General features: G+C 42.7%; 1 protein-coding gene across 3 annotated transcripts in view; it reads left to right on the top strand.

Moving 5' to 3' along the window:
* Positions 1 to 22,915, top strand: part of ANAPC5 (anaphase promoting complex subunit 5) — a 45,969-nt gene extending 23,054 nt beyond the window's left edge. Inside the window, exons 9-17 of one of the 3 annotated variants that reach the window (XM_055237754.2) lie at positions 701 to 790; positions 2,906 to 3,048; positions 4,142 to 4,277; positions 10,617 to 10,691; positions 11,255 to 11,376; positions 12,432 to 12,539; positions 12,616 to 12,763; positions 21,402 to 21,564; positions 22,581 to 22,915. In XM_055237754.2, coding sequence (XP_055093729.1) covers positions 701 to 790; positions 2,906 to 3,048; positions 4,142 to 4,277; positions 10,617 to 10,691; positions 11,255 to 11,376; positions 12,432 to 12,539; positions 12,616 to 12,763; positions 21,402 to 21,564; positions 22,581 to 22,792 — 1,197 coding nt within the window. In that variant the 3' untranslated portion in view covers positions 22,793 to 22,915. Of the gene's footprint in view, positions 1 to 700; positions 791 to 2,866; positions 3,049 to 4,141; positions 4,278 to 10,616; positions 10,692 to 11,254; positions 11,377 to 12,431; positions 12,540 to 12,615; positions 12,764 to 19,497; positions 19,596 to 21,401; positions 21,565 to 22,580 lie in introns of those variants that run through there. The other 2 variants (XM_055237753.2, XM_055237757.2) reach the window with 2 other exon arrangements.
* The last annotated feature ends 2,228 nt before the right edge of the window (positions 22,916 to 25,143 follow it).

Below are 25,143 nucleotides of genomic sequence, written 5' to 3'. Positions count from 1 at the left end.
GCCATCCTCTGGTCTTGGGAGTTTTGTTCACGGGTTGAATTGGCCTTCACAAGGCCCCATTTGAATTGGGTTGTTTTGCAGTTGGAGCAGAGATCTTCAGCAGCAAAAGGAAACAAGTTAGGTGGTCGTGGGAATTCAGAAAGGGCAACCTATCTTTACTCATTTTTCTTAATTCATGACATCTGTTTTGCTTTTGGCATATATCTGGTCTACAAAGTTTAATGCAACTTGGCATGAAAGAAGAGAAACCTTTATCACATTTAGCACTGGCATTAACAAAAGGTGTATGCTACACTTAGTAACTGGGTGAGATGTTGTCCTGTAATAGCAAAATCACCAGCGCAAGTGGAACACAGAAGCTACTTGACAAGCACCTGAGAATCTTATTTCTCAATTAAAGGCCATATAGGAGCTTCATGCTTTTTTTCTGAAACACCTGCCACTCAGTGGCTGTCAGGTGAAGCAGAACAATGACTCATTTATTTCAGCCTGGTTTTAATGATGTTGATATGTTTGATAGGTCTCATTGAGATTCTTGATATTTCTTTTTTTTATTATTATTATACGATATTTCTTGAAAGAGTATTTGAGAGGATTCATTTTGTCTCTTTTAAATTCTTTCTTATGACCACATTGATATTTCACTAGAACATCAGCCATTGCCACTGTTATGATATATTTTGATGATTTCTCTTGCCAGAGCTGGCTTTATGTGCTGGGGCAGAAGAGATCCGATAGCTATGTTCTGCTGGAGCATTCTGTGAAGAAGGCAGTACATTTTGGGTTACCGGTAAGGCTCATCTTTCTGTGAGATTGTTTCCATAAATGGTCGAGCCTTTGTCTCTTTTTCTGCCCACCTCTGTCATTAACCAGCGATAGATTTAGAATGGGTTTCAAAGTGTGGTTTTATTCTTGGCAGTTTCGTATGACTTTAATTATTAATCAGACCACTAAATTCTGTGTGGTAGGTTTCTCTCTGTTCCCTGTATCCTAATAACATCTGTGGAAATTCCCTTTACCAATTTGATAAGAGACCATTGTTTAGTTTATTGAGCAACATTAATTTAGCACAGTCACTTAGAAAAATTTTAGCAAAGGCTTATTTTTAAACCAGGGATTGGTGAACTTTCCCAGCCCTTGGGCCAAATCTGGCTTTCTGCCTACTTAGGGACTTCAGGCTGAGTGGATTTTACATTTTTAAGTGATTGCGGGAAAAAAATCAACAACAGAGAAAAAATATGTGACAGAAACCAATGTGGCCTGAAAAATCGAAATTATTTACTCTCTGGCCCTTTATAGAGCAAGTTTGCTGATCCTTGTTTTAAACAATAAACAAAGCCAGGAACCAGTAAACCTGACAGGCAAATTTGTCCTTTCTCATTTTGATAGGGAAGGCCGTGAATTATAGTCCTCAATGACATACACAGAGGGGCATTGGAAAGGCTTATCTAGCCAGGCGTGGTGGCTCACACCTGTAATCCCAGCACTTTGGGAGGCTGAGGTGGGTGGATCACCTGAGGTCAGGAGTTCGAGACTAGCCTGGCCAACATGGTGAAACCACCTCTCTACTAAAAATACAAAATTAGCTGGGTGTGGTGGGACATGCCTGTGATCCCAGCTACTTAGGAGGCTGAGGCAGGAGAATCACTTGAACCTGGGAGGCGGAGATTGCAGTGAGCTGAGATTGCGCCATTGCACTCTAGCCTGGACAAGAATGAAATTCCATCTCAAAAAAAAAAAAAAAAGCACAAGCTTGGAGAACCTTATTCTCTCTCAGAAACACCTGTTGAAAACTAGACCATAGGCAGTGGGACTGCTTAAGCATTCTGTCTTATGAAGTTTGTGACAGACTTCAGTAAAAGGGAAAGTAGTTACATGCAGTAATTTAATGTATACACTTTAAAATCGGCCTGGCTTGGTGGCTCACGCCCATAATCCCAGCACTTTGGGAGGCCGAGGCGGGTGGATCATGAGGTCAGGAGTTTGAGACCAGCCTGACCAGTATGGTGAAAGCTCGTCTCTACTAAAAATACAAAAATTAGCTGGGCGTGGTGGTGGGTGCCTGTAGTCCCATCCCAGCTACTCCGGAGGCTGAGGCAGAAGAATTGCTTGAACCTGGGAAGCAGAGGTTGCAGTGAGCCGAGATTGCAGCACTGCACTCCAGCCTGGGCGACAGAGCAAGACTCCGTCTCAAAAACAACCCTAAAACCAAAAAACAAATCTGTAGCTTGTCCATTGATTCACACTTGGGAAAGATATTTATACGTACAGAATTGATTACAATGACAAAAGTGGCTCCTTGAAGTAAATGTAGGCTTAACTACAATTTTTGCCATGAATTTAAGCTGGCATTTTTTAGTTGAGCTTTCATCCTTGAAGATGACACCAAAAGTTAATGACAAGATAATTTTGTTGCTCATGATAAGCATCCTGTTTTGATCTCCAATTACATATGTGCACAGCACTGTTTGACATCTATTATTTCATTGTAATCCTTACGATAATTCTTTATGATAGGTTTGATGCCCATTTTACAGATGAGGAAGCTGAGGCTTAGCTAAGAAGCTAAGTGACTGGCCCTAAGTCACACAGTAAGTAGCAGAGGCAGTGTTTAAGTCCAGGTCCATCTAATGCTAAAGCCCTGCTGGCTCTTTCCCGTGTACCCTCTGCCTCTCTCCCAGACCCAGTTTTTCAGGAACACATCTCGTATGGATCAGGGTTAAGGCCAGGTTATAGGTACTTTCCTTTTAAATAGTGCTGTCACTGTGCATGTGCTGAAATGTGAAATCCACCACATTTCTGAAGAGCAAAACAAATTCTGTCATGTAATCTCTATCTTGGGTCGTGGGTATATCTGTCCCCTTAGTACCTCGCCTCCCTGGGAATACAGTCCCTTGTTCAACAGAGAGCTTTTGCTGGGAAGACGGCAAACAAGCTGATGGATGCCCTAAAGGACTCTGACCTCCTGCACTGGAAACACAGCCTGTCAGAGCTCATCGATATCAGCATCGCACAGAAAACGGCCATCTGGAGGCTGTATGGCCGCAGGTAGGTCTCCCAAGGCCCTGGGGGTGTGAATTCTTTAGAGAGAAGCAGGAGCTAGCAAGCTGGTTCTGTGAAAGGCCATACATACGAGATTTACCTGCCTTGGATAGACGTTGTTCCTGCAGGGGATTAGACAAAATGTTTTATAGTCTAAAACATTTTGTATTTTGCACAGACTGAAAAGTTTTTCCCATGCATGTTCCTTCTTACTCCTCCCAACCACTTTGTGAGGTAATGGGTGGGTGATCTCCATGCTGGGAGAGTAAACCAAGGTTCACACATCTGAGCTACCCGAGATCACAAATGCAGTTAACAAGTGACAGAGAAAGGACTCAAACCCACGTCATCTGACTCCAAGCACCGGGCTCCTCTGCTCTGTGACAGGAACCTTTCTTCCTATTTATAGGAGGCATGATCCATGGTTGCTCTAGTTGAGTGTCACCTGAACCCCAAAGCTATTGTGCAAAGAAAGTTGCTTTTCTGTTAACTGAAGTGTTTTCTGTGGAATATTTTCAGCTTCTTGTGTACTTTCACATTTAGCCACTTTTAGCCTGGAAGTAAACTTTGTTGCCGCATTTTAATCCTGGAGTTCTGTCGCTACCTCACCCCTCACTTAGACAATCTGTTTCTAGGAATTCAGTAATGAAAGGAAGTGCCTTTTTTACCAGTCTTGTTTTTGTATTTCAGATAATTTTTTGGCACGGTGTGCTCTGAAACAGCTGCAGACACTGGCCACTGCTTACATTGCCAGAGCAGCCTGTGCCAGGATGGCATCGGGTCTGAATTCACCCGTGAAAACTAATTAACATACTATGACTGCAGGGAACATGGGGTGGGGGCGGGGGGATCTGGGAGCACGCACTCCCAGCTGTGCCCTAACCACTACGTGTCTCCTCGCGCTGCACATCCAGGATGCTTTTCTGCTTTTCTTATCCTGAGGGCAAGGTTGCTGGCACTGGGAGGCAGCTGCTCCCAAGAAAGCCAGAGCCTATGAGGTGTTTGACTTTACACCTCCACTCAAGATAGCTGACGGGCATGGCCAAAGCGCAGCCAGGTCTGCTGCTGAAAGGAAATCCTGTTCCCTCTCCCCACCCAGCACCATGGCACTGCAACAGGCCCAGATGTTGCTGAGCATGAACAGCCTGGAGGCGGTGAATGCGGGCGTGCAGCAGAACAACACGGAGTCCTTTGCTGTCGCACTCTGCCACCTCGCAGAGCTACACGCGGAGCAGGTAGGCAGGTGGCCGAGCCCACGTGCTTCTGGGGCAATGGAGGCTCTACCATTTCTTTCCTCTAGTGCTTGAGGAAAGCACTGGACACGTCTTGGACAGGTCTGCTCGACACTCTGGCTGAAAGAGTGAAATCCCACCAGTGGAAGGGGACCAAGCATGGAGTCTGCAAAGTTGGTTGAATTTGGGGTCTTTTTTTGGCATCAGTGAAGAGAATCGTAAGAGGTCAGCCAGTTTCATGTAACTAAGGAAATAAATAGGATTCTTTGACATTTAAGGTAGTAGAGGTTTGTGTGTTTTAGGAGAGAGGAGAGTATAATGGAAGTACAGATGAGATCATAATAACTAATGTTGGTTGTAAATTTGTTCTGTGCCAGTCCCTGTGCCTATTTTATGGGTACTGTCTCATAGAATCCACTTCATGGGCTCAGGTTTCTTGTTATCCCTATTTCACAGAACTAAAGACTGAGGTCCTGGGAGCTAAATCCTGTATCCAACACCCGTAAATGTCAGAGGCAGGTCTCCAACCGATACCTGGTTGACTCCGAAGAAGAGCAGTGGGAATGGGACATAATCTTGATGACTTACAGCCCAAGTAATTTGACGAGATTCTCTTTATAAGGGATCAATTAAAGTATCTCTTCTGCTACTGTAGGCTTTATCTTCCCTTTATTCAAAATATCTTCTTTCATGGGAAAGAGTCAGGGAAAGCTATTTTATCTAAAGCCCTCCATCTCAGTAAACACTGCCATGGCAATCCAGATGTTTCCTCGATCATATTTTTCTCTTACTCTTTGTGATACCTGTTACTGTTAGATTGCATCATAACACTCAACATTCCCTAATTGCAGCCTAAAGATTTTTGGGTGGTTTCCACTCCTTTCAGAAGTCTAGAAATACTTCCCTATAGCAAACATGTTAGCATTTTACAGTCTCTTACATGGCTGTGTAAACTGAGGGGTGGATGGACCCTGACTGATGGGTTCCATGGCGCCTTTGCCAGCTGATTTCTTCCCATGTCTAGGAAGCACTGCCCATGTTTTCTGAGGTCGAAAGGGCTGGCTGGTTGCCTTTCCCTGGGAATGTTGCAGGTCTGTCTCTCGCTTGTTTCTTCTCTCTTCGTGGCACTGGCACCTCCTTAACATCACTTCTCTTCCTTTCCTGGTGCCTTGGATAAGAGAAGCATCTGGTAATGAATGAGTCGGTGAACATACTGAAGTATTTAGTTTTTTTTGAGACAGAGTCTCGCTCTGTTGCCCAGTCTGGAGTGCAGTGGCACGATCTCAGCTCACTGCAACCTCCGCCTCTGGGGTTCAAGCAATTCTTGTTTCTCAGCCTCCTGAATAGCTGGGACTATAGGTGTACACCACCATGCCCAGCTAATTTTTGTATTTTTAATAGAGATGAGGTTTCACCATGTTGGCCAGGATAGTCTCGAACTCCTGGCCTCAGGTGATCCGCCTGCCTCAGCCTCCCAAAGTGCTAGGATTATAGATGTGAGCCACCGTGCCTGGCGAAATTATTTTTTTTTACTATTAGAATAGAAAACTACTTTTCAAAAACCTTAGTCTTGGTTCAATTCTTTTTTTTTAATTTTTAATTTATTTTAAATTTTATTTTATTTTTTTGAGAGGGAGTCTCACTCTTGTCACCCAGGCTGGAGTGCAATGGTGTGATCTCAGCTCACTGCTACCTCCGCCTCCTAGGTTCAAGCGATTCTCTTACCTCAGCCTCCCAAGTAGCTGGGATTACAGGTGTGTGCCACTACTCCCAGCTAATTTTTGTATTTTTTGTAGAGATGGGGTCTTACCATGTTGGCCAAGCTGGTCTCAAACTCCTGACCTCAAATAATCCACCTGCCTCGGCCTCCCAAAGTGTTGGGATTATAGGCATTAGCCACCGCGCCCAGCCAATTTTTAATTTTTTTGGAGACAGGGTCTCGCTCTATCACCAGGGCTGGAATGTAGTGGTGCAATCACAGCAAACTGCAGCCTCAACCTTCTGGGTTTGAGCCCAAGTGATCCTCCCACTTCAGCCTCCTGAGTAGCTAAGACTACAGGAGCGTGCTACCACACAGCTAATTAAAATATCTTTTTGTAGAGATGGAATCTCACTGTGTTGCCCAGGCCAGTCTCAAACTTCTGGGCTCAAGCATTCCTCCCACTTGAGTGTCACAGTGTTGGGATTACGACACCCAGCGTATTTTTTATTTTTTTAAGAGATGCGGTCTCACTGTTGCCCAGGATGGAGTGCGGTGGCACGATCATAGCTCACTGCAGCCTTGAACTCCACCTCAACCTGCCTAGTAGCTGGTACTACAGGTGCACACCACCTCACCCAGCTAATTATTTTAATTCTTGTTTCTTAGAGATGGAATCTTTCTATGTTGTGTTGCCCAGGCTGGTCTTGAACTCCTGGCCTCAAGTGATCTTCGTGCCTTGGCCTCTCAAAGTGTTGGAATTACAGGTGTGAGTCGCAGTGCCTTGTGGCTCAATTCTTTAGCCTTGTAACTTTGTTCAAGGCCATTTGTTAGAATTTTGTGTCTTTTTTTTTTCTGGGAGTAAGACCCTAAAAAGTAACCATGCTCTTTGGGTCTATATTAATAATGCCATCTTCATCTCCCTTTCACCTCTAGGCTTATGTGAAAAACCTGCTGACCCAATCATTGTTTGGCTTCAACAGCCAGGGTGTGTTAGGAAGCCTTTTAGTACACAACTAGAAGGTAGCTGCCTTTTTTTTTAAAGTCAGTCCTTTACCCCTTTCTTCATCTTGCCTTAGATCTTTCTAGTTTTAGAACATCAACCATGTGGATATATATCCTTACTGGGCTGATGACTGTCACATTTTTAATTAGACAAGTTAGACTCATACTTGTGAAATTAAGTTTGGCCAGCTGCAGAGAAGACAGCTTTATCATGAGTCTCCAGTTACTCTTTTCTTTCTTTTGTATCTGCTTCTGAAACTTCCTCCAAGTAAATTGGATGGTGCACTTTGTTTTGTGGTATGGGAGTGATTGGGGTTTTGGTAAACCTATAAATAAGTTATGGGGCTCAGAACTGCTTTCTGAGCCTCCTCTTGCAACCCAGAGGAGGTAGAGTGAATTCTTTTTCTAATATAATCATTCTCCTTTGCTCTTTCTGTGTAATTCTAGCTCATATTATATCACTCCTCTCTGTCTCAGGAATTGCAGGCCACGATGGGAATATTTTTGGGGGATACTGCAGGATCTATATCCCCATGCCCGACTCCCTGTGGCAGTCATGAAAATAATTGGCGAGACTGGCCAGTTAAAATCACGGGAATAATGATCTTTTATTGTAATTCTCTGTAATTTCTGCTTATTCACTTCAAATAAAATTCCACTTGTGGTCTGAGCTTCTATGTAGACAAAAAGTGCATTACCTCATGAAAGGATTGAGACAAATTGAAAAGATTTCAGGATCAATAAGATAAAACTCCCAGCTGGGCGCTGTTTATCTTTATACTTGTAATCCCAGCACTTTGGGATGCTGAAGCAGGCGGATCACTTGAGCTCAGGAGTTTGAGACCAGCCTGTGCAACATGGCGAAACCCTGTCTCTACAAAATATACAAAAATTAGCTGGGTGTGGTGTGTGGTGGTGCACGCCTGTAGTTCCAGCTACTAGGGAGGCTGAGGTGGGAGGATTGCTTGAGCCTAGGAGGCAGAGGTTGCAATGAGCTGAGATTGCACCACTACACTCCAGCCTGGGCAGTAGAGCAAAACCTTGTCTCAGAAAAAAAGATAAACATCCCGACAATATAAGAGTATAAAAAGTCATGAATGTACATTCAGAGAAAAAGCATGGCCCAAAAACATGAAAACATTTCAATCTAGTTATTGAAATTAAATTTAAAGCAGTTAAGTTACTACTTTCACCAATTACATAAGCAAAGATACTTCAGTATCAGAGGAGGAAAAGCACATAGAGTTCTTGTATGAAAGTACTTGGTACATTTCTATAGGGTAATATATCTCAAAGAACTTAAAAGTGCCTGTCATTTTTACTTCTAAGGTTTTTTGTTTGTTTGTTGTTTGTTTTTGTTTTTGAGATGGAGTTTCACTCTGGGGCCAAGGCTGGAGTGCAGTGGCATGATCTCAGCTCACTGCAACCTCTGCCTCCTGGGTTCAAGCAATTCTCCTGCCTTTGCCTCTTGAGTAGATGGGATTACAGGCGCCCGCCACCGTGCCCGGCTTATTTTTTTGTACTTTTAGTCGAGACGGGGTTTCACCATGTTGGCCAGGCTGGTCTCAAACTCCTGGCCTCAAGTGATCTGCCCTCCTTGGCCTCCCAGAGTGCTGGGATTACAGGCATGAGCTACCGCACCCAGCCTACTTCTAAGGTTTTATGCTAAGGAAATAATTGGACAAGTATGCAAAGCTCTATGCACCAAGATATTCGTTGTAGCATTTTTAAAATGGAAAATATTAGAAATAACCAAAATATCAAAAACTAGATTATTTTCATGTACCATAATTGATTTTCCCGATAAAATACTATGATGATATAGATTTGTATTTATTGACATTGAAAGATTTATTAATTCAACAAATATTCATTGGATGCTTACCGTGTGGTAAACAGTGTTATAAGTAATTTATAAAAATATATGTAAGCCGGGCACAGTGGCTCACGCCTGTAATCCCAGCACTTTGGGACACCGAGGCGGGTGGATCATGAGGTCACGAGATCGAGACCAGCCTGACCAACATGGTGAAACCCCGTCTCTACTAAAAATACAAAAATTAGCTGGGCGTGGTGGCATGCACCTGTAATCCCAGCTACTCGGGAGGCTGAGGCAGGAGAATCGCTTGAACCTGGGAGGCAGAGGTTGCAGTGAGCTGAGATCATGCCACTGCACTCCAGCCTGGTGACAGAGTGAGACTCTGTCTCAAAAAAAAAAAAAAAAAGAGCAACAACAACAACAAAACCCAAAAGTAATTTGTCAGCCGGGCACATTGGCTTATGCCTGTAATCCCAGCACTTGAGGAGGTTGAGGTGGGTGGATTGCTTGAGGCCAGGAGTTTGAGACCAGCCTGGCCAACAAGGCAAAACTCTGCCTCTATTAAAAATACAAAAATTAGCTGAGCATGGTGGCATGCGCCTGTAATTCCAGCTACTCGGGAGGTGGGGGCTAAGGCATCAGAATTGCTAGAACCCAGGAGGAGGAGGAGGTTGCAGTGAGTCAAGATAACGCCACTGCACTCCAGCCTGGGTGACAGAGCAAGACTCTGTCTCAAAAAAAAAAAAAAAAAAAAGGATTTTGTGTAGCCAGGTGTGGTGGCATGCACCTGTATTCCCCGCTATCGGGAGGCTGAGATGAGAGGATTGATTGAGCCTAGGAAGTTGAGGCTGCAGTGAGCTGAGATCAAGCCATTGCTGCACTCTAGCCTGGGAAACAGAGCAAGACCCTCTCTCATAAAAAAAAAAAAAAAAAAAAGTAATTTGTCTGTTCTTGTTTACATGTATTTTGTAAGTGTTTTTCTAGAATGGATATGTCTTACGTGTGTAATTAAAAAAATTTTTTTTTTTTTTTTTGAGACGGAGTTTTGCTCTTGTTGCCTAAGCTGGAGTGCAATGGCACGATCTCAGTTCACCGCAACCTCCGCCTCCTGGGTTCAAGCAATTCTCCTGCCTCAGCCTCCCAAGTAGCTGGGATTACAGGCATGAGCCACCATGCCCAGCTAATTTTGTATTATTAGTAGAGATGGGGTTTCTCCATGTTGGTCAGGCTGGTCTCAAACTCCCAACCTCAGGTGATCCACCTGTCTTGGCCTCCCAAAGTGCTGGGATTACAGGAGTTAGCCACCATGCCTGGCCTTAAAATTTTTTTTAAAATAAAATGTATTAGCTTTAAAAAATGGCCCTTAGAAATTTGAGTCTCTGGCCGGGCGCGGTGGCTCACGCCTGTAATTCCAGCACTTTGGGAGGCTGAGGCGGGCGGATCACGAGGTCAGGAGATCGAGACCATCCTGGCTAACACAGTGAAACCCCGTCTCTACTAAAAATACAAAAAAATTAGCCGGGCATGGTGGCAGGCACCTGTGGTCCCAGCTACTCAGGAGGCTGAGGCAGGAGAATGGCGTGAACCCGGGAGGTGGAGCTTGCAATGAGCCAAGATCGTGCCACTGCACTCCAGCAGGGCGACAGAGCGAGACTCTGTCTCAAAAAAAAAAAGAAAAGAAATTTGAGTCTCTGACCAGTATCTCTCAGGTTGCTGCATCAAGAACAGGAACAGGTGAATCTGTCACCATCTGTGCATGGTACAGCAGATGTGGCTTCAACACAGGTTATGCTGATCAAATTGTGTCTTTCCACTTTAGGGCTGTTTTGCTGCAGCTTCTGAAGTGTTAAAGCACTTGAAGGAACGATTTCCGCCTAATAGTCAGCATGCCCAGGTAATCTGCCTTTTGCATGGCAATAGATTTATTTCTGATAAGAATAGCTTTTATTATAATATAAAGTGGGACATAATCTCCCCTCAGAAAAATAATATTGAGCTAAAAAGGAACTTGTCAAAGGATGCTTATAAGTATGATATTATTTATATAAAGTTTAAAAACAGGCTCATACTCTGTGTTGTTTAGAGACAAGGGTATATGTTGTAAAAGTATAAAAAACATGAATGAGAATGATAAATACCAAATTGAGTGCCTGCTTTGAAAAAAGAGAAAGAAGTAGAATTTGCAAAGGACTTCATTGGTATCTAATAGTATATGAAGCAGATAAAGCAAAATGTGAGTTGACAAAGTTGATGGTTGGCACACATGTATCTGCTATTTTATTCTCTGTGCTTTTTCACATACTTGAGATATTTAAAAAAAATTTTAAATCCCCCAAAAAAGAATGTGTGTGAATTATTGTAAGGATATTTGCTAAGCAATCCAAAATACTTTCATATACCCATTAAGTAAGATGAACATTTACCATTTTGTACTTAATTGTGTTTTTTTCTTACTAGTTATGGATGCTATGTGATCAGAAAATACAGTTTGACAGAGCAATGAATGATGGCAAATATCATTTGGCTGATTCACTTGTTACAGGAATCACAGCTCTCAATAGCATAGAGGGTGTTTATCGGTAAGAAACCTTGAAAACTCTAACCCCAGAATAAAATAATTGTTAAATGGTTTTGTTTTTGTTCTATATGTGTATTAATTTATTTTAGCTTAGAAAAAAACTTTTTTTCCTATTTATTACTGGGAATAAGAAAATACAGGTAAGCAGCTGGGTGTGGTGGCTCACACCTGTAATCCAAGCACTTTGGGAGGCTGAGGCGGGCACATCACTTGAAGTCAGGAGTTTGAGACCAGCCTGGCCAACATGGTGAAACCCTCTCTCTATTAAAAGTACAAAAAATTAGCTGGCGTGGTGGTGGATGCCTGTAATCCCAGCTACTTGGGAGGCTGAGGGAGGAGAATTGCTTGAACCCATGAGGCGGAGGTTGCAGTGAGCCAAGATCGCACCATTGCCTCCAGCCCAGGCAACAGAGTGAGACTCCATCTCCAAAAAAAAAAAAAGAAAATACAGATAAGCAAAATGAAGAAAATAAGTATCTCCCAGAGATAATCATTAACATGCTCTTATCTATAATTCCAGAATTTTTCCTGCATGCGTGTGTGTGTGTGTGTGTGTGTATACACAGCATGCTCACATACATGCTCACACACACATTCATACACACATACAATTTATTCTTTCAACAACAAAAAAATTTTTTTTTTGAGGCATAGTCTCACTCTGTCGCCCAGGCTGGAGTGCAGTGGCACGATCTCAGCTCACTGCAATCTCTGCCTCCTGGGTTCAAGTGATTCTCCTGCCTCAGCCTTCCGAGTAGCTGGGATTACAGGTGCCTGCCACTACGCCCAGCTAATTTTTTGTATTTTTAGTAGAGGCAGGGTTTCACCATGTTGGCCAGGCTTGTCTCGAGCTCCTAACCTTGTGATTCGCCCACCTTGGCCTCTCAAAGTGCTGGGATTACAGGTGTGAGCCACCGCGCTCAGCCTCTTTCAACAAAAATTAAATCAGGCACAGTTTTTTCCCTTGGGAGGTTTATAGCGCAGTTGAATAAATTGAGATTCTTACCCTCAAAGTGACTAGTTAAAACACTTGTGTTCATTTTGATTCTGTTTCAGGAAAGCAGTTGTATTACAAGCTCAGAACCAAATGTCAGAGGCACATAAGCTTTTACAAAAATTGTTGGTTCATTGTCAGAAACTGAAGAACACAGAAATGGTGATCAGGTAAGGGGTCTCTTGTGCATCTCACGGAGATGTGGTGGTGGATCTTCTCATCCTGTGTTTTCCTCTTTACGGTCAGTGTCCTACTGTCCGTGGCAGAGCTGTACTGGCGATCTTCCTCCCCTACCATCGCGCTGCCCATGCTCCTGCAGGCTCTGGCCCTCTCCAAGGAGTACCGGTTACAGTACTTGGCCTCTGAAACAGTGCTGAACTTGGCTTTTGCGCAGGTAAGCCGATCTCTGTTTTTATAGCACATATTTGTGCTCAAGAGCTGGTGAGTCTGTGACTACGTTTGAGTATTGAAAGGATAATAATGAGTTTTCATTTGTTCGTATTGAAGTCTGGAAAGGTAGTCTTCATGTGCAAGCCCTCCAAGGAAGCCTGTGGAGGTGTGAACCTGGTGACAAACTGACACCTTCCAGTGGCATTGGCTTTCCTGAGCTGTGTATTCAGTAAGGAGGACTCGCCTCTTCAGTGAGAACACCTGCATCATATTAATGATTAGCTGACAGAGTGATGCTTGATTTAGCAACAAGGGGATGTGAATAAAGAAATGAGGAACACAGATGTTCACTGAAAGCTTTTGGAAATCAAATTGTATTTTATGTTTGTTTTCTTTTTCCCCCAGTAAAGGCCACAAAGGAATTGACTCTTCATTTTCATCTATATTCCCTGGTACCTTATAGGCCCTACACATAGAAGGCTTTCAATAAATATTAATCAATGAATGAGTGAAGGTCAAACTCACTGGAAGAATTTATTAATTAAAGCGGAGGTTCTCCACACTGGCTGTACATTAGAATTATTGTGGAGATTTAAAAAATATCTTCATACCTGAGGCCTTGCCTCAGACCTGCGGAGTCAGAATCTCTAGGGGTGGAGCTAAGGGATCTGTTTCTTACCACCTTCCTTAGTGATTCTTTTTTTTTTTCTTGAGATAAAATGTACATGGCCAGGCGTGGTGGCTCATGCCTGTAATCCTAGCACTTTGGGAGGCCGAGGTGGGCAGATCACAAAGTCAGGAGTTCGAGACCAGCCTGGCCAGCATGGTGAAACCCCATCTCTATTAAAAATACAAAAATTAGCCGGGCATGATGGCGCATGCCTGTAATCCCAGCCACTCGGGAGGCTGAGGCAGGAGAATCGCTTGACCCTGGGAGGCGGAGGTTGCAGTGAGCTGGGATCATGCCACCGTACTCCCAGCCTGGGCAACAGAGCAAGACTCCATCTCAAAAAAAAAAAAAAGTACATAACACAAGATTTACCACTTTAACCATTTTAAAGTGTACATTTCAGTGGTTTTGAGAATATTGACAACATTGTGCAACCATTACTGCTGTCTAATTTCAGACTATTTTCATTACACAAAAAAGGAAACTGTACCCATTAAGCAGTCCTTCCCCAGTCCTCCCTTCCCCCAGCCTCTGGTAACCTCTCACCGGTTTCTATCTCTATGAGTTTGCCTATTCTGAACAGTTTGCATAATTGGACTCATATAAATGTGGCCTTTTTTGATTGGCTTATTTTACTTAGCTTGATGTTTTTAGGTTTTATCCATGTAGCAATAGGTATCAGTGCTTCATTCTTTTTCATGGCTGAAGAATATTTCACTGTATGGTTAGATGACATTTTGCTTATCCATTCATCAGCTGATGGACATTTGAGTCGTTTCCACCTTTTGGCTATTATGAATAGCGGCTCTTTACATTTCTGTACAGTTTTTGTTTGAATACCTGTTTTCTTTTTTTTTTTTTTTTTTTTTTGCGACGGAGTCTGGCTCTGTCACCCAGGCTGGAGTGCAGTGGTGCAATCTCGGCTCACTGCAAGCTCCGCCTCCCGGGTTCACGCCATTCTCCTGCCTCAGCCTTCCGAGTAGCTGGGACTACAGGCGCCCATCACCACGCCCAGCTAATTTTTTGTATTTTTAGTAGAGATGGGGTTTCACTGTGTTAGCCAGGATAGTCTCGATCTCCTGACCTCGTGATCCACCCATCTTGGCCTCCCAAAGTGCTGGGATTACAGGCATGAGCCACTGTGCCCGGCCTTGAATACCTGTTTTCATTTGATGCCTGTGAATGGAATTGCTGAGACATGATAATTTTGTGTTTAACTTCTTAAGGAAATGCCACAGTGGCTGCACCATTTTGTTTCCACCTGCAATGTATGAGGGTTCCAATTTCTCCACAATCTTGGCAACCCTTGTTATCTTCCATTTTTTATTATTATATCCTTCCTAGTGGGTATGAAGTGGTGTCTCATTGTGATTTTGATATGCATTTCTCTAATGATGTTGAGTATCTCTTCATGTGCTTATTGGCCATTTGCATATGTTCTTTGGAGAAACATCTATTCAGATCCTTTACTGTTTTTTAACTGAGTTGTTTATCTTTTTGATGTTCACTTGTAAAAATTGTTTATATATTGTGGATACTAGACCCTTATCAGATATATAATTTACAAATATTTTCTCCTCTTCTGTGTTTGGTCTTTTCACTTTCTTGATAGTGTCTTTTGATATATAAAAGTTTAAACTTTTTATGAAGTCCAATTTATTTTTCTTTTGTTGCTTGTGTTTTTGGTATCGTATCTAAGATATTGACAAATCTAATGTCATGATGATTTTCTTCTATGTTTTCTTCTCACAGTATTATAGTTTTAATGCTTATGTTTAAGTCTGAATAATTTTGAGTTAATTTTTGTATATACTATGAGATAGGCCTCCACTCTTATTCTTCTGCATGCAGATATAGGTTATTCTAGCACCATTTGTTGAAGACTCCTCTTTCCCCTTTTAATGGTTTTGGCACCCCTGTTAAAAACCAGTTGATCAAAGAAAAAAAGAAAACAATTGATCGTAGATATGTAGGTTTATTTTTGGACTCTCAATTCTATGCCCTTGATCTATATGTTACGCTTATGCCAGTACCACATTGTTTTGATTACTATAGCTTTGTAGTAAGTTTTGAAATCAGGAAGTGGGAGTCTTCTTTGTTCTTTTTCAGGATTGTTTTGGCTATTCAGCATCCCTTGCAATTATATGTTGATTTTAGAATTAGCTATTTCATTTCTGCAAAAACGGTAGTTGTAATTTTGATTTTTTTTTTTTTTTGAGACGGAGTCTCATTCTCTCATCCAGGCTGGAGTGCAGTGGCGCGATCTCGGCTCGCTGCAAGCTCCGCCTCCCGGGTTCACACCATTCTCCTGCCTCAGCCTCTCCACGTAGCTGGGACTACAGGCGCCCGCCACCACGCCCGGCTAATTTTTTTGTACTTTTAGTAGAGACGGAGTTTCACCGTGGTCTCGATCTGACCTCGTGATCCGCCCGCCTTGGCCTCCCAAAGTGCTGGGATTACAAGCGTGAGCCACCGTGCCCGGCGGTAGTTGTAATTTTGATAGGGCTTGTATTTGAATCTGTAGGTCAGTTTGGAGAACATTGCCATCTTAATGCTATTCTCTTCCAACCCATGAACACAGGATGTCTTTCCTTTTATTTGGATCTTTAACTTACTTCAACAATGTTTTGTAGCTTTCTGTATATAAGTCTTTCACTTCCTTGGTTAAATTTATTCCTAAGTATTTTATTCTTTTTGATGGTAATTTAAATGAAATTTTTTTAAACATTTATTTTTGGATTGCTCATTGCTAGCTTTTATTGATCTTATATCCTGTAACTTTGCCAAACTTATTACCTGTAACAGGTTTTGGGGATTTTTTTATGGTTTTGTATGTATAAGATCATGTCATCTGCAAATAGAGACAGTTTTGCCTTATCCATTCCCACTTAGATGCCCTGCATTTCTTTTTCTTGCTTAAATGCTTTGAGTAAAACTTCCAATACATGATGAATAAATGTGGCAAAAGTGTGTGTCTTGGCTCGGTATCTCACACCTGTAATCCCAGCACTTTTTGAGGCCGAGGCAGATTACTTAAGGCCAGGAGTTCGAGACCAGCCTGGACAACATGGTGAAACCCCGTCTCTACTAAAAATAGAAAAATTAGCTGAGGGTAGTGGTGGTTCATACCTGTAATCCCAGCTACTAGGTAGGCTGAGGACTGAGAATCACTTGAACCCAGGAGGTGGAGGTTGCAGTGAACCGAGATCATGCCACTGCACTACCGGTTGGGCAACAGCGAGACTCCCTCTCAAAAAAAAAAAAAAAAAGTGTATGTCCTTATTTTGTTCCTGTAGGGGGAAAGCTTTCAGTCTTTCATCATCAAATATCATGCTAACTGTGGGTTTTTTATAGAGGTTGAGGAAGTTCCCTCTGTTCCTAGTTTATTTAGTGTTTTTTTTCATGAAAAGTTATTGGATTTTGTCAAATATTTTTTCTGCATTGATTGATTTGATCATATGGGTTTTTGTTTGTTTGTTTTTGAGACAGGGTGTCACTGTTGCCCAGGCTGGAGTACAGTGGTGCAGTCTTGGCTCACTGCAACTTCTGTCTCCCAGATTCAAGCAGTTCTTGTGCCTCAGCCTCCCAAGTAGCTGGGATCACAGGTGTGCACCACCACACCCGGCTAATTTTTGTATTTTAGTAGAGACAGGATTTTGCCATGTTGGCCAGGCTGGTCTCGAACTCCTGGCCTCGTGATCCACCCACCTCTGCCTCGCAAGGTACTGGGATTACAGGCGTGAGCCACTGCGCCCAGCCCCGATTTTTTCTTTCATTTTATTTATATATTTGTGTATTGAACTACCTTGCATTCCTGGAATAAATTTCACATGGTCATAGTGTACGTGCCTTTTAACGTGCTGTTGGATTTGGTTTGCAAGTATTTTGTTGAGAATTTTTGCATCTGTATTCATAAAGGATGTTGATCTGTAGTTTTCTTGTGATATCTTTCTTTGGCTTTAGTATTAGGGTAATAGTGGCCTCACAAAATGAGTTAGAAAGTATTCTCTCCTCTCCTTTTTTTGGGAAGAATTTGAGAAGGATTGGTGTTAATTCTTTAAAAGTTTGGTAAAATTCACCAGTGAAGCAGTCTGGCCCTGGGCTTTTCTTTGTTGGAAGTTTTTTTGGTTACTAATTCAGTCTCTTTAGTTGTTACAGGTCTATTCAGATTTCCTGTTTCTTGAGTCAATTTTAGTAGTTTGGTCTTTCTAGGAATTTGTTCACTTTACGTAGTTTATCTAATTTCTTGCATAGAATTGTTCATGGTATTCTTGTATAATCCATTTTACTTTTGTAAGGTTGTTAGTAAAGTCCCCACTGTCATCCCTGACTTCAGTCATTTGAGTCTTCTCTCTTTTTTTTCTTGGTCAGTCTAACAGTTTATCAATTTTATTGATCTCTTCAAAGAATCAACTTTTGGTTTTATTGATTCTCTGTGTTGTTCTCTTAGTCTCCATTTTGTTTATCTCCACTTTAATCCTTATTTTTTCCTTGGTTCTATTAGTTAGCTTTAGGTCTAGTTTCCTTTTCATTTTCTAGTTTCTTTCTTTTTTTTTTTTTTTGAAATGGAGTTTAGCTCTTGTCACCGAGACTGGAGTGCAATGGTGCAATCTTAGCTCTCTGCAACCTCCGCCTCCCAGGTTCAAGCAATTCTACCTCAGCCTCCCTTGTAGCTGGGATTGCAGGCGCATGCTACCATGCCTGGCTGATTTTTGTAATTTTAATAGAGATGGGGTTTCGCCATGTTGGCCAGGCTGGCCTCGAACTCCTGACCTCAGGTGATTCACCCGCCTCAGCCTCCCAAAGTGCTAGGATTACAGGCGTGAACCACCACGCCCAGCCTCTTTTTCTAGTTTCTTAAGGTGGAAGATTTGCTTATTGATTTGAGATCTTCCTTCTTTTGTAATGTAGGCCTTTATAGTTATAAATTTCCTTGAGAACTATATTTCATAAATTTGTACTTTATCCCACAAATTTCATAAACGAGAGTCTGTGTATTTTTTTTTTCTTTTTTTTTGAGACAGAGGCTTACTCTGTCACCCACGTTGGAGTGCAGTGGCACAATCTTGGCTCACTGCAACCTCCGCCTCCTGAGTTCAAGCAATTCTCCTGCCTCAGCCTCCCAAGTAGCTGGGATTACAGACGCACACCACCACACTAGGGTAATTTTTTTTGAGACGGAGTCTCGCTCTGTCGCCTAGGCTGGAGTGCGGTGGCGCGATCTCAGCTCACTGCATCCTCTGCCTCCTGGGCTCAAGCAATTCTTCTGCCTCAGCCTCCTGAGTAGCTGGAACTACAGGCATGTGCCACCACACCGGGCTAATTTTTTTTTTTTTTTTTGTATTTTTAGTAGAGATGGGGTTTCATCGTGTTAGGATGGTCTCAATCTCCTGACCTCGTGATCCGCCTGCCTCGGCCTCCCAAAGTGCTGGGATTACAGGTGTGAGCCGCTCTGGCTGGCTACCCGGGTAATATTTGTATTTTTAGTAGAGATGGGCTTTCATCATGTTGGCCAGGCTGGTCTCGAACTCCTGCCCTCAGGTGATCCACCCGCCTTGGCCTCCCAGAGTGCTAGGATTACAGGCATGAGCCACCGCGCCCAGCCAGTCTGTGGTATTTTTATACACCTCATTGCATTTCTAATTTCTCTTGTGATTTATTCTTTGACACATTGGTTATTTAAGAGTATGTTAATTTCCACATATTTGTGAATTTTCTAGTTTCCTTCTGTTACTGATTTTTGATTTCATGTGATCAGAGGAGATTCTTTGTATGATTTCATTCTTCTTAAAATTATTGAGTGTTATTTTGTGGCCCAACACAGTCTGTCCTGGAAAATGTTCCATATGCACTTGAGAATAATTTGTATTCTGATGTATCATTGGGTGGCATGCTTTATATATATATGTTAGGGCCAGTTCATTTGTAGTGTCATTCAAGTCTTCTCTTTCCTTGCTGATCTTCTAATTTTGCTATCCGTGATTGAAAGGTGGGATATTGAGCTCCCCAACTATTATTGTGGTTTTTGTTTTATTTTGTTTGAGACTGAGTCTCACTCTGTTGCCCAGGCTAGAATACCATGGCACAGTCATGGCTTACTGCACCCTCAACTGCCCGAACTCAAGTGATCCTCCCACCTCACTCTTCTGAGCATCTGGGATTACAGGTGTGCCTTACCATAACCAGCTGATTTTTTGTATTTTGCCATGTTACCCAGGCCGGTCCCAAACTCCTGGTCTCAAGAGATCCACCTGCCTCAGCTTCCCAAAGTGCAGGGATTACAGGCGTGAGATACTGTGCCTGGCCTATTATTGTTGAATTGTCTATTTCTCCCTTCAATTCTGTCAGTTTTTGCTTCATATGCTTTGGAGCACTGTTGTTTGGTTTGTTTATAATTGTTGTATCTTGATGAATCGACTGTTTCATGAGTATATAATGTCCTCCTTTTTCCTTGTCTCTTGTAACGGTTTTTAACTTAAACTCTATATTGTATGATGCTCATATAGGCACTCCAGCTTTCTTTTGGTTATTGTTTGCATGGAGTATTTTTCTATCCTTTTACTTTCAGCTTATTTGTGTCTTTATTTTATTTTTTTAGAGACAGAGTCTCAGTCGTCCAGGCTGGAGTGCAGTGCTGCAATCATAGCTCACTGTAACCTTGAACTCCTGGGCTGATGGGATCCTCCCACCTCAGTCTCCCAAGTAGCTCGGACTACAGGAGAGCACCATCATGCCTGACTAATTTTTAAAATACGATTTGTGTCTTTTAATCTAAAGTGAGTCTCTTATAGACAGCATACAGTGGACACTTTTTTAAAAAGTTTATTCTGACAATTTCTGCCTTTTAATTAGAGAGTTTAACTCATTTACATTTAATGTCATTACTTCTAATTTGATTTTTTTTTTTTTTTGAGACGGAGTCTGTCTCTGTCACCCAGGCTGGAGTGCAGTGGTGTGATCTCTGCTCACTGCATCCATTACCTCCTGTCTCAGCCATCCAAGTAGCTGAGATTACAGGTGCATGCCACTATGCCTGGCTAATTTTCATATTTTTAGTAAAGACAGGGTTTCACCACGTTGGCCAGGCTGGTCTCGAACCCCTGATCTCAAGTGATCTGCCTGCCTGCACCTCCCAAAGTGCTGGGATTACAGACATGAGCCACTGCGCCTGCCTTGTTTCCTATATGTCATATCTTTTTTGTCCCTCAGTTCCTCCATTACTGCTTTCTTGTGTGTTAAGTAGATGTTTCCTAGTTTTATTTTATTTTGAGACAAGGTCTTGCTCTGTTGCCCAGGCTGGAGTGCAGTGGCATGATTGTGGCTCACTGCAACCTTGACCTCCTGGGCTCAAGTGATTCTCCTGTCTCAGCCTCCTGAGTAACTGGGACTACAGGCACGTGCAACCATGCCCAGCTAATTGTTTTAAATTTGTTTTTTGAGACAGGGTCTTGCTGTGTTGCCCAGGCTGGTCTTGAACTCATGGCCTCAAGTGATCTTCCTGCCTCATGCTCCCAAAGTGTTGGGATTATAGGCATGAGCCACTGTGCCCAGCTCTAGTGTACCATTTTAATTCTCTCTCTCTCTTTTTTTTTTTTTAACATACTAACACCAACCGGAATCTCTTGTTTCTTTTGCTCTATTCTTTTGAGTTATTTTCTGAATTGTTACCTTTCTCCCACCTAGTTCAACCCCTCAGAATCACCAAGCTAAAGGATATTAATGCTGGATCTTTTTGTAAAGACAGGAACCTTTCCATAGTGTGAATAACCACCCCCTGCTATATTTGTCATAGTCTGAAATCAGATTGTCACATGTGTTTTCTAGGAATGTGGTTCCTGTTTTAATGTAGTACATGTCAGGTAAAAGGTAAGCCAGAGATAGCCATTCAGGAGAGAACTGCCAGAAACGAAACCCTTCCTGGTGAAGGGCAGTGGGTTTGGGTATGTACAATGCCATGATGTTTCTTTTTCAGCTCATTCTTGGAATCCCAGAACAGGCCTTAAGTCTTCTCCACATGGCCATCGAGCCCATCTTGGCTGATGGGGCTATCCTGGACAAAGGTCGTGCCATGTTCTTAGTGGCCAAGTGCCAGGTGGCTTCAGCAGCCTCCTATGATCAGCCGAAGAAAGCAGAAGGTAGGAAGCTGTACAAAGACTGTTAGGCAATGCTATTCCAGAAAGCACTGAAAGTTTAGGACCCAGAAGAAGAAAAGACATTAAATTTGGGACAGCATTTAAGTTCTGAGTGTTCACAAATATATATTAAAATTTCATGCAGCATTTAAAGTGCTTTCACATGCATGCTTGGCAGAAAGATTGAGGACAAGTGAATGGTTATTTTAACCTTATAGAGCCAAGTACCAGGCTAGAAGTCGGCAGTTAAAGACCTTTTTTTTTTTTTTTTTTGAGACAAAATGTCACTCTGTAGCTCAGGCTGGAGTGCGGTGGCGCGATCTCGGCTTACTGCAACCTTCTCCTTCCGGGTTCAAGCAATTCTCCTGCCTCAGCCTCCTGAATATATACAGGTGCACACCACCATGACTGGCTAATTTTTGTATTTTTAGTAGGGCTTTCTCCATGTTGGTCAGGCTGATCTTGAACTCCTGACCTTGTGATCTGCCCACCTCAGCCTCCCAAAGTGCTGGGATTATAGGTGTGAGCCACTGCGCCCGGCCTTTTTTTTTTTTTTTTTTTTGAGATAGCGTCTCACTCTGTCGCCCAGGCTGGAGTGCAGTGGCATAATCTCGGCTCACCGCAACCTCTGCCTCCCGGGTTCAAGTGACTCTCCTGCCTCAGCCTCCCAAGTAGCTGGGATTACAGGTGCCCACCACCACACCTGGCTAATTTTTGTATTTTTAGTAGAGATGAGGTTTCACCATGTTGGCCAGGCTGGTGTCGAACTCCTGACCTCAGGTGATCCACCCGCCTCGGCCTCCCAAAGTGCTGGGTTTACAGGCATGAGCCACTGCACCCAGTCTTAAAGACCTTTTTGAAAACCTCACCCTAGTGGTTTGTTTTTTTTCTCTCAAAGAATGGAGAATATAAAAGAATCTTCTGGTACTTGTTGAACAAATAAAACTAAATACCAAGTTTTGAAAACTATATGTGAAGTGTTGAGTTAAATGTGTGTGTTATTTTCCCCTTTCCATCAGCTCTGGAGGCCGCCATTGAGAACCTCAATGAAGCCAAGAACTATTTTGCAAAGGTTGACTGCAAAGAGCGAATCAGGGACGTCGTTTACTTCCAGGCCAGACTCTACCATACCCTGGGGAAGACCCAGGAGAGGAACCGGTGTGCGATGCTCTTCCGGCAGCTGCATCAGGAGCTGCCCTCTCACGGGGTACCCTTGATAAACCATCTCTAGAGAGGACATCCCTGCTGGGCTGCTGTGCAGAGTATAAGATTTTGGACTTGTTCATGTCCCCTCTCTCCCTATAAATGATGTATTTGTGACACCCTATCTTGTCAATAAACAGCATTCTGATTAGTTTGTCTTATTTTGTTGCTAGTAACTACGTATTTGTTTTATTCCCCTTTTCTTCCCTTTTGGTAGCAAAGGACACCAACTTTTTGTTAATAAGTGGGTATTTTCCTAACAAGTTAGTGCAGGCATCTCAGATTATGTTCTCTCTGGGCAAAATTGCCAATATCTTGATTAGAAATTGTACACACTCCATCATTATGTAAATTCATTTAGCTCCTATTCTCAGACAAGAGCTCTTCCTGGAATTGGTGGATCTCTCCAGGGTGGCCAGTGCAGGTCTGGATGAGGCTTGGACTTTCTTCTGAGGCCTCCCTGCCTTGTTGGACTGAACCAGCGCTTGTGGTTCCCATGGCTGCTCACGAGTACTTTTTGGCCCCCGGCTGGAGATTAAGAAGGAAAAGATTTTTTCATGGTTTTTGGACCAATGACCAGGAGCATTTTTCAGTCCCTTTCTAGGTGTTGGCTTTCTTACATATTCTGCACGGGCACTTTTTTTTTTTTGTTTTTTTGTTTTTGTTTTTTTCTATATTTAACTCTATAAATGAGGGATGATGATAAATTAAGTCCAGTAATTCATCATGAGTAAGGTGATTATAAATTAAGGGGGCCGGCTGCGGTGGCTCACTCCTATAATTCCAGCAGTTTGGGAGGCCGAGGCGGGCAGATCACGAGGTCAGGAGATGGAGACCAGCGTGGCCAACATGGTGAAACCCTGTCTCTACTAAAAAAAAAAATACAAAAATTAGCTGGGCACAGTGGTGCATGCCTGTAATCCCAGCTACTCGGGAGGCTGGGGCAGGAGCATCACTTGAACCTGGGAGGTGGAAGTTGCAGTGAGCCGAGATCACGCCACTGCACTCCAGCCTGGCGACAGAGCAAGACTGTCTCAAATAAAAAAAAAAATAAAAAAAATAAGAAAGGGTCCAAAGCTCAGAGGTGTGAGATGCTATCACCAAATATACAATGTATTATAGTTTACATTTCTTAACCCTGCAAGTAAGCAGGAGCCAGTTAATTGCTTTTTCTGTTCATGAATTTCTTATTCTTGAGTGTTCACAGTAAAATGCCATTGTTTCAAGTCCAAAGCAGCAGCTATATCCAAATAGTTGTTTTTTTGTTTTTTGTTTTTTTTTTTTTTAGATGGAGACTTGCTCTGTTGCCCAGGCTGGAGTGCAGTGGCGTGATCTTCACTCACTGCAACATCCACCTGGGTCAAGGGAGTCTCCTGCCTCAGCCTCCCGAGTAGCTGAGACTACAGGCATGCACCACCACGCCTGGCTAATTTTTGTATTTTTAGTAGAGATGGGGTTTCACCATGTTGACCAAGTTGGTCTCAAACTCCTGACCTCAGGTGATTCACCTGCCTCGGCCTCCCAAAGTGCTGGAATTACAGGCCTGAGCCACCGTGCCCGTCCCAAATAGTCTTAATAAAGCAACAGGGAACCAACTAAATTTTGCAGCTCCTGTTATTGGTTCTTTCTCTGTTAAATTTCCCATCAGAAAAACTTTCTGTAATTTCTCTTCAGGGCTCTTTGAAGCAGTGTAAAACAGTTGTATCCATTACGGTACATTTGCTGGCCAAAGACAGCTGCTCTGGAAACAAGAGACTTGGCGGAGAGATAGAGACTAATTGGTATGTTGGTTGAAAATCTTTCCTTAAATTCATTTGAAAGGTTATATATAGAGATGGTAAACATTGAGTAATATTAAAGGCTATGTAGTAAAAAGTAATTCTTCCACCTGTAATCCCAGCGCTTTGGGAGGCCAAGACGGGTGGATCACCTGAGGTTAGGAGTTTGAGACCAGCCTGTCTAATGTGGTGAAACCCGTCTCTACTAAAAATAAAAAAATTAGCTGGGTGTGGTGGCGGGCGCCTGTAGTCCCAACTACTCAGGAGGCTGGGGCAGGAGAATCACTTGAACCTAGGATGCAGAGTTTGCAGTAAGCCGAGATCACGCCATTGCACTCCAGCCTGGGTGACGAGAGCTTAACTCCATCTCAAGAAAAAGAAAAAAAGTACTACTTCCTCTTAGGAGATAACTATTATCAGTTCCTTTTTTATTCTTTCAAGTATATTTTTTCATCTGATGTCATTTTTGATTAATGTATTTAAAGTAAGAGCCTTTCAATTTAAGAAGTGGCCTTAGCTACTCTGCCTCAGCAGAAGGTTGAAGAAATGGGGTCAGGTGACCCCACAGATACCAACATAAAAGCTTGATGTCATCACGCCT

Source organism: Symphalangus syndactylus, chromosome 13 (assembly GCF_028878055.3).
Source record: "Symphalangus syndactylus isolate Jambi chromosome 13, NHGRI_mSymSyn1-v2.1_pri, whole genome shotgun sequence".
In the NCBI taxonomy this organism is placed as follows: Eukaryota; Metazoa; Chordata; class Mammalia; order Primates; family Hylobatidae; genus Symphalangus; species Symphalangus syndactylus.
Note: the sequence above shows the minus strand (reverse complement) of the source record. Positions and strands in the feature narration are given on the sequence as shown.